The 9953-nt window shown below is 42.6% G+C and overlaps 1 protein-coding gene across 1 annotated transcript; it reads left to right on the top strand.

Moving 5' to 3' along the window:
• Window positions 1–317: 317 nt before the first annotated feature.
• LOC143683884 (uncharacterized) lies at window positions 318–9537 on the top strand. Its single transcript, XM_077160321.1, has 4 exons — window positions 318–496; window positions 3888–4167; window positions 4821–5003; window positions 7492–9537. The coding sequence occupies exons 2-4, from the start codon at window positions 4032–4034 to the stop codon at window positions 9408–9410; spliced, it is 2238 nt and encodes a 745-aa protein (XP_077016436.1). The 5' UTR covers window positions 318–496; window positions 3888–4031; the 3' UTR covers window positions 9411–9537.
• The last annotated feature ends 416 nt before the right edge of the window (window positions 9538–9953 follow it).

The raw sequence follows: 9953 nt of genomic DNA, 5'->3' as shown, positions 1-9953 counted from the left end.
TTGTTGTTTAAGCCAACTCATTGTGCATTCTTTGTCATAGCAGCTCTGACAAACTAAGACACAGACCTCTGAACTTATACAGGCAGGAAGCAGACTGAGAGAACTGTTCAATAGCAATCACAAGCCCTTTCTTTTGGGAAAACTAGGACGACTCAGAGGGCAGAAGCAAAGGCAAGAGCTAAAGCTAGAGAGGAGCGGTCCCAGGGGGGCTGGGACTACATTTCCCAGGAGGCGGTGCGACAGGTGTGGGCGCCCTCTGGGACGTGGAATCTACGCCTGCGCGGGCGCAAAGGCTTCCGGGAGACGTAGCTCCAGCCGCTTTTGCGCAGGCGCACGTCCACGCGGAGGCCGGGTTCCTGATCTTTTGCGGCGATCGCAGGTGTTTGTGGGAGGCAGGCGGCAGGTCGGGCTCGTTGTCTGTCGGTCCGTGTGTCCGGGGAGTGTCTCCGGCGGTACGTGCGCTCGCTGAGCCCGAGGCCCGGCCGTGGTCCCCGCGGTGAGCATTCTCTCGTGTGATGGTCATGATGACGCGTGAGTCTGTGCGCCCAGGCCGGGTTTGCACATGAGTGTGTGCGCGCCCAGTCCGGGGTTCCGTAAGTGTGAATGTGTGTGACTGTGCGCTCAGGCCGGGGTCCTATGTGTGTGAGTGTGTGTGACTGTGCGCCCAGGTCGGGCTTCCGTGTGTGTGACTGTGCTCCCAGGCCTCCCTTAGCTAGCGCTCCGGGAGTGGGCTCGGCGTGCGTGTTTGCGCAGCGCTGAGCATGAGTGTGAGTCCGCGTGTACAACAGCACATAGCTGCCTGCTGCCCCCGCCTCGCTGCCGAGGGGTGCCCCCGAGGCCCCTGCCTGGAAGCCCCAGGACACAGGTACTGCTTGGCTCTTTTGTCTGTGGATTTGTATTTGAGGGGACCGAGGGTTAAGTCTACCCAGAAAACTCCCAGAGTGAAGCTGCTCAAGGATCTAAACCATTTAGCATCCAACAGTAAGGGAAAAAATGACACGCACATACACACGCAAATTGAGACAGAAATGAACCGTAGTAACCTAGCAGTAAAGAGTAAAAGTGGATCGGGGAGGCGGGTGTAAGGATAATACAGTGGTAGAATTGTCACCTGTCACGTGGGAGACCTGGTTGGATTCCAGGTCCATGCACTTCCCAAAGCAAAGAAAAAAAAACAAAAATTCAACAAATGGTACTGCAATAATAGGATACATGGAAAATGAAATGTGACCCTTGCCATACAAGCATACAAAAAAAAAAAAGAAAGAAAGAAAGAAAGAAAATGGATTGTGGAGTTAATATGACACTTAGGTCTAGGCCTGGGTCGGCTTCCAGAATGACCCCGTTTTTGACCTCTACACCTTCTGTTTTCTGGGTAACATTCTTTATGGGTATTGAGGCCCTAACCTGAGTTTGTCTGTTGAGTATACTCCTGGAAAATAAGGACTATCCTGTAAGGGGTTTGAGGCCCTGATCTGAGTTTGTCTGTTGAGCACATGCCTGGAAAATAAATAATTTTTAAATTTACATGCCTGTTAAATTAAGTAGACCTGTTTACTCCAGGTGTGTTGCCTAGGTATAGTAAGTGTTTAATTATTAATCAGTGTGTTAAGCGTTTAATACCTGTTTAATTGTTAGTTTGTGTGTTCGGTGTAGTTATTAATTGGTATGTTACTTAAAGATAATTGTTGAGGGTCTGTTTAAATTTGTGAGTTATTAGGTTCCTGCATTTGTATTGATTGTGTTCCTCATTGCCTACTGATTATGAAAATTGTTTAAAAAGGGAACCTTTGGACTGGATTGAAAATTGAAAAGATTTAGTTATGAGGCTATGAGAAAAAGGGTTATTTTTGAGACATAGTCTGGCTTCAGTATGAGAAATGGCCTGAGAATGGCTCTATAGAGAGTACCATTACAGTCAGAGTTTGAGATGTTCAAGTTGTTCTGCAAAAGAGAGCAAAAATGAGATGAGAGGATGTGTTCAATCTTTTTTTTGTCCGTCTCAAAAGTATTTCGGTGTTTTTGTGTAACTTTCTATTTGTGTCTATCTGCCTGTTCAATTTATAGTCTCATACCTCTGGACGGTAATACCAAATTAACCAAAACATTCTCAAAGAGCTCTGTTTGAACTACTTAAAAATAAACAGGCACATATACATATATTAAATTGGTATTCTGAGATAAAAAAGGAAGAAACTCTGAACAAGATTCAAAAGCCTTTGTTTTGTAATTACTGTAAACAAACCTGGATGTTAGGAAGAAACCACCCTGGAAATTTCCCTAAAGCCACAAAAGACCTTTCCAGTTGCCCTGTCACAGCTTTTAGCGGAATAGGTCTAATAATCGGAAATAGTTAAGAGAGGGTCATAAGAGCTCTCAAATTCCATAGCTCTCACTTAAAAACTTTTAAATCCTTGTTCAATAAACCAGACTTCATTCTTTCTATCCCACCCCTCCCTGCTCCAAGAGCCTAAACATCCAAGGCAGCCAAGATGGAAGATGGGGTGTGTGTGTGGTTTAGAATTCTTTTTTTACCTGGGCCTGGAGAGTGAGCATAGAAAATGCTACAGCATAGGCCATGCTTGTTAAAATTTAGTTTTCATTTATACCTTTGCAATGGTAACCATAGTAATTAAATCATTATTAAAGTATGGATAGCCTTGGGATACAAGTAACTGGATAAAATCTAATTACCACATTTCAGGGAATAAAATAAAAAGTCTTTGAGAGCTATGGAAAAGTTTTTTAGGCTTAGGACAAATTAAATAATTGCAGTGTATTTTCCAGAACTTGATAGTCAGTGTATTTTTAAGGTTGTTTGTAATTTTAAGATATTATGAAAATAAACCTTTTTTTCACTCTCCAACGGAAGGAATTTTATGATAATTGAAAAAAATGAACAGAAACAATTTTATTCCGTTTATCGATTTTCTCCCTAAATTTATATAAGCTTACTGATAAAATATGCTAGTCTTATAAGTACATTCTTCTTAGGCAGTACTCCTTCCCTCATGATGTGACCAATCCCTAGTAAATATTCCAAGAAACTTCCCCACCCCTGATTTCCAGGAAACCCACTGAGCCCACTCAACAGCCCCCTGACCCATCTTGTCCTCCCTTAGCTGCAATCTGGCAATATCTCTGCTTGACTATGGAGGCTCTTAAAATTGAAATGCCACCATTGAAGAACCACCAATTCCTGTTTTAGCCTCTGCTTCTAAACTGACCAATGAGAACCTGTCAGTTTCCCACACCCAAGCTAGGTGATGAAAACCTACCACCTCCCTTTCCTTACTGCCCACCAACCATCCTATATAACCTGTACCTCTTCCCCTGCTAAGGACTGTTGCTGTCTTAGGTTTCAGCCCACCTATGTTTGGCCATGCAGTAAAACTCCTTTGATCAAGTTTTTGTCTCTTCTCCTCCTGGTCAAAAAAAAAAAAAAAACCAACCTAACGGTTTTGAGAATTGTAACTAGACAGATTAGCTTACCTGCCTTATTTCCCTGGATGGTCGTGTCTGTTTATATTTCATTTGGGTTTGCATTGAATTTATTAATTGTCTTGAAATAAATTTATATTTTCCATATTATCACATCATTCTTAAGAACTGTATTATATATCATTTAGATATGTAACAGTACTGATAACATATAATGTAAAACATAAATATTGTTCATATTTGCATGTTTGAACTCTGAATAAATACCTGCTTCATGTAATCATCCAGAATTTGCTTATTTCCCCCTCAACACAACATTCATTTACAGTTGGTACTTGTAGCTGAGGGTAATTAATTTCTTAATCTGTTGGACTATCTTAGTACATTGATTAGACTTCCAGGAGAATTTTAGAGTGGCAGCACTCAGTGTTGTTTTCTTGTTGCAGAATGAGTGAGGACCTCACCAGTGTTTAGTGTTCAGTCTCATAGTCACCACTGCCTCTGATCCGCCTCTGTTTGCCTGCGGGACCAGCCCTGGCCGCTTCCCATGACGCGTGCAGCATCCTTGCTGCCTAGCATCATTGTGGGTAATGTCTCCGGAACTGCTGACCTTCCAGGATGTGGCTGTGGAATTTTCCCAGGAGGAGTGGGAGCACCTGGGTGCTGCTCAGCGGACCCTGTACCGAGAAGTGATGCTGGAGAACTTCAGGAGCCTGGTCTCCCTGGGTGAGGGGAGCTCCTTGGGGAGTGATCATCAGGCCAGGCGGTGCTGTAGGGATGGAATGCATAGACTGCTCTCTTCTTGGGTTGTCTGTTTGGCTGATAGGGAGAAGGGGGAGTTAAATAATTTATTGGTAAATGATTGTTCTTATATTAAGTAAACATGGGTATGTTTACTTAACATGGGTTAAGTAACCCATGTTAAACCTATGGTAAACATAGGTTACCATGAAGATATGCCTAATTTTACAGGATGTAACAGAAAGTTCAGAGATTTTGGATTTGCCGAGGCATGTTGTGTTGTAGACCCTGGGAGGCCCCTGGGCACCCTTTTCTTCCCATCTGTCCTGGAGAGTGAGGACTCTGCCTTCTCTTCTCTGCCTACCCAATGCTGAGTTCCAAAGCCCTGAAACCTGTGAACCATAGAACCATTTTTGATGTCTAGATCTTGGGGTTGAGGGCACCCTAGGACACTAGCTTGCACTGTCTCTGCCATTTGTCCTCTGTGTGGTTGGGAGTGGAAGGCTGAACCAGCTTATCTGAGGTTCACAGTCATTCCTGTTCCAAGGTCCTGAAGACAAAGTAGTGAAGGAGATAGGGTCCTGGGTTCTCACTTGTCACCAGCCCTGACACCCAAGCCTCTTATCTCTCCTGGGCAGGGTACCAGGTCCCCAAGCCTGATGTGATATCCCAGTTGGAGCAAGGAGGATTGCCATGGATGGTGTGGAGGAAAATCCCGATGGGCTCCTCACCAGGTGAACAAGCAGGACCGAAGTCTCAGACATCACACCCAAGAGTGTCCAGCCAGGCAGTGGTTTCTGGGAATTGCAGCTTTGGCGCAGGTGGGATTGTGGATCAATGCTGGCAGTGAGGAACAGCTCAGTGCCTCAGCCTTGCCTCTGGGTGCCTCTGTCTGCACTTGGACCTTCTCAGGCTCCTCATTGGGCCCCATCTGCAAGGCACCTCCCCACCTGTGCTTTGACTCTTGCAGAGTGTCCCCCATGCTGCCCTTTGTTCGTCTCCCTTCTCTCTTTTCTAGACTCCTTCCCTGTGCTTTCAGACATTTTGTCCTAGGTTGATGATGACACTGCTTTCATCCCTCTTTCCTTTCTCTGTTTCCTCTGACATTGCATTTCCCACAGCCATCAGCCCATCAGCCTTCCCCATGTTTTGTTTTACTGAAGTTTTCCCACACCGACCCCATTCGTGTAGTCTACTTCAGAGATTCTTTTAGTCCTCATTTCCTGAATTCTGTGTGGCTTTTGCCACCCCCATGCCCTTTCTTTCCTATTTACTTGACAGCATACCTCATTCATTTGCTTTCCTTTATCTCCCTCTGCTAACCTCTTTCCTCCTCTCTGTGCCCCTCATGCCCTTCAAGGCCTTCCCATGACCACCAGTGCCAAGTGTCTTCTTGGCACTGTCGCTCTCATATCTCCACATGGATCTTCAGTTGTCACATCAACTTCAGCAGAGAAAGTCATCAGTTAGGTGACCCCACCCCATCTCTCACATCCTGTAGTTCCTGTCTCTGATAGAGTCACTCCGACACTGCCACCACCACCTTTGCAAGCTTGGGTGATCACACACATTGCAATGGAATTTCTTGATTCCTTCTTGGCTCCCTTTACTGCTCCTTGAATATTGCTATTGGTTTACTCTTGTAGAAGCAACTCACTAGCCACAGCCACCACCTTCCATTTCACCCGGCCCATTTACATCATTCTCTGTTTCACTTGAGCTCCTTTGTCCTTGTATTCCTTGCATGCCCCCTCAACCTGTAGTGGGTGCCTCATGTGCTTTTTCTGCCTATCACTTGTAAACTTTGTGATGTGGGTCTTGGTCCCTTATTTGGTGAGCCTGTCCAGCCCTTCTGCAGTACTTTGAGAGTGAGGCATTTCCTTCTATTCTGCTTTCCCTTCCTTCCCTTCACCCACTGTGCATTTTGTAAGCACCTTTTAGTAAACATTTTAATGAAACAGGACACAGATGCTCCCTGATAAAAGCATAGAATACAGTTAGGGAGGCAACATTTTACACGAAAAGACATTAAATATCATACTTGTACACCCAAAACTTCTCCTTTTCAATACACAGCTTGCTTGTTCACATGTCAGTGGGGGCTGAAAGTCTGAGTGAGGTGAATTGGGTGCACAGTTTGCCCCTGACAGGCCAGGCAGTGAAACTTGTGTAGATTTCCAGATGCAAACAGGAGGGGATGAGGGGGCCTCTTTTCATAGGCAGTTGGAATTAGGTATGACACTGCTTGTTTAAAGGAGAGTTGGTGGCTGGTCAGAAATAGAGCAAGATTACATGTTGGGCTGTGGTGGAATATGTTTGGATTGGATGGTGTCTGCAGATTGTCCTGTGGTTTATTGTTGAGAGCAGGGATCAAGGTCTGCCTCATGGGTATCCTACAGCTTTTGAGGTTTTTAAATGTTTCACTTAAACCCATAGGTGGAATCCTGAAAGCCAAAACTCAGATGTGCACCAATAGAGGGAGAGATCTAACCATGTTGTGGGCAGGTTGTCAGAGCAAGGGGTCATTGCGGGTCAGAAACAGTAATCTGTTATACAGTGAGTAAGAAATGTGAGTATGAAATTAGTAATAAGGGGTCATGAGACTAAGCAGGCAAACACTTGGGGTAATGGGAAACTAAACTAAGAATTATGTAATACGAATGATGAGAACAAGCAGAAATTATTAGAACCTAAGAGCCAGGTGTGGCATGCTTTCTGGCCTCTACATCTTTGCTTGGGGTCAGCATCCTTGGGCTCAGGCCTATGCATAAATTGCTGAAGTTAAATGGAGAACAGCAGTGCACTGGCTGGAGATCACCACTCATAGCAGCAGGAGATTGTCTAGAATGGAGTGGCCTTACTGTTTAGTGAATTTGTGTTAATTGTAGCAACTTATAAGATGGACAAATGTGAGAGAGGCTGTAGCCTGAGAGATTAATGGTGACATTTCACATTGATACAGGCTTACAATAGATCTGCTCTATACACTAGTCTCCTTCTCTTCTGGTTCTTGGTCCAGTAATTTCCCTTAATCACCTTTGCCTTGTTCTTTCACAGTGTCCCAGTTTTGATCCTTCTGTCGTTTCAAAAGGGCATTCCTCATTTATTCTTATTAGCACCTTTAGAAGCACTTTTCTATTCTTGTTCACATCTTCCCTGCTCTCTGCCAAATCACCCAAAGTACCATATCTCTGGGGAATTAAGGAATTAAAATAACAGTTGCATACATAGGTTTGTATGTGACTTTGACTAGCTAACACCTTCTTGCTCTCTAAAAGTTCAGATCCCTCCATTTTTAATTTCTTTCAGACAATGAAAGCAGACCTGGAACTAAAGTGCCAAATCCAAAGGAAGTCATTTCTGAAGATTTTTTCCAAAGCATGATAATCAACAGAGGTAAAAGGAATGAAATCTGTTATACCAGAAGAGAAGTTCCAGAACCTATTGCTAGTTTACAGAGACATCTAGAGCAAGTGACATTTGCCCATAAGAAAAGCCTGACTCAAAAGAACTCTTCTGAATATAATAAATATGAAAAAGAGTTTAGTTTGCAATCAAACTTTGTTACTCAAAGCAAAATTCCTTTAGAGAAAATAGTGTGTAAAGATGATGGTAGTTTGTTACATAACCCAGATCCAACTAATCACCAAAGAATCTACACAAGTGAAAAACCCTACACATGTGAGAAATACTTTAGTTCTTGTTTGGATCTCACTCAACATCAGAGTACTCACATTGGAAATAATCCATATCTTATTAGACATCAGAAGTTTGATACTAGTGAAAAGCCCTTCAGATGCAAAAATTGTACAAAATCTTTCAGCAGGGGAACCTACCTTATACAACATGAAAGATATCATACAGGAGAACGGCCATATGAATGTAGTGTGTGTGGAAGATCCTTCAGCTGGCACTCGTCACTTTCTCTACATCAGAGAACTCACACTGGAGAGAAACGCTATGAGTGTAATGAATGTGGGAAAGCCTTCACCCAAAATACATGTCTCACACAGCATCAAAGGATTCACACTGGAGAAAAACCTTACAAATGTAATCAGTGTGGGAAAGCCTTTAGCAGTAGTTCATATGTTATTCTTCATCAGAAAATTCATACTGGGGAGAAACCTTATGAGTGTAATCATTGCGGGAAAGCCTTTATTCAGAGAAGTCAACTTACTGTACATCTAAGAATACATTCTGGAGAGAAACCTTATAAATGTACTGATTGTGGTAAAACCTTTAGTCATAGTTCATATCTAATGCAACATATAAGGATTCATACTGGAGAAAAACCCTTTGAATGTAAAGAATGTGGGAAGACCTTTATCCAGAGCATTCAGCTTACTTTACATCTGAGAATGCATACTGGGGAAAAACCATACAAATGTACTGAATGTGGCAAAGCCTATAGTCATAGAGCATCCCTTATTCAGCATCAGAGAATTCATACTGGAGAAACTCCCTTTCAATGTAATGAATGTGGGAAAGCTTTCCGATCGAATAACCACCTTACCCAACACCAGAGAATTCACACTGGAGAGAAACCTTACAAATGCGGATTATGTGGTAAAACTTTCAGCAGAAGTACACACCTGACTCAACACCAGAGAACTCATACTGAAGAGAAACCCTACCAATGTAATGAATGTGGGAAAACCTTTGGGCAGAGTGCATATCTGACTCAACACCAGAGGATACATACTGGAGAAAAACCCTATGAATGTAAGCAATGTGGGAAAGCCTTCAGTCAAAGAACATGCCTCACACAACATCAGAGGATTCATACGGGAGAGAAACCTTATGAATGTAATCAATGTGGGAAAGCCTTTAGCCAAAGTTCACATCTGACTCTTCATCAGAAAACTCATACTGGGGAGAAACCTTATGAGTGTAGTCAATGTGGGAAAGCCTTTATTCAGAGCATTCAACTTGCTCTACATCTAAGGACGCATTCTGGAGTGAAACCTTATGAATGTAAAGAATGTGGTAAAACATATAGTCATAGTTCATCCCTAAAGCAACATAAAAAGATTCACACTAGTGAAAATCCCTTTGAATGTAAAGTGTGTGGGAAAGCCTTTACCCAGTCCTTTCAGCTTACTTTACATCTGAGGACACATGTTGGTAAAAAACCCTATGAATGTGCTGAATGTGGCAAAGCCTATAGTCATAGGTCATCCCTTATTCAACATAAGAGAATTCATACTGGAGAAACCCTTAGAATGTAGTGAATGTGTTAATACATTCCTGTGGGATATCTGCCTTACCCAACACCAGAGAATGCATGCTGAAGAGAAACTTCCAATGTAATGAGTGTGGGAAACTTTTTGGTCAGAGAGCATTTCTAACTCAATACCAGAGGAGGCATATTGGAGGAAAAAACCTATGAATGTAATGAATGTGGCAACGCTGTCAGAGTAAATGCCTACCTTAATGAACATGAAAGGATTTATAAAAGAAGGAAACCCTAAGAATATGTCAGATGCAAATTCATAATGGAGATTCAACAAATTGTTTAATGTGGGGAATATTTCATCAAGGACATGGCATTACTTAACATCGATAAATGAGTAAAGATAGAAACCCTATTAATATATTTACTGTGGATAACATTTCATTTGTTTTATGGCATGGATTCATGTTCTTCATGAAAAGAAATTCCACGATGGTAACAAGTGTGAACTGTTTTAATGCAATATTATCTCACTAAAAATTAAGAGTGCTGAGGAAAACTCAATTTTTTTTTTAATTCTAAAGTCAGAAATTGTGCT

Source organism: Tamandua tetradactyla, chromosome 5, assembly GCF_023851605.1.
Source record: "Tamandua tetradactyla isolate mTamTet1 chromosome 5, mTamTet1.pri, whole genome shotgun sequence".
Classification (NCBI taxonomy): domain Eukaryota; kingdom Metazoa; phylum Chordata; class Mammalia; order Pilosa; family Myrmecophagidae; genus Tamandua; species Tamandua tetradactyla.
The sequence above is the reverse complement of the archived record's forward strand: the minus strand, read 5'-3'. Positions and strand labels throughout refer to the sequence as shown.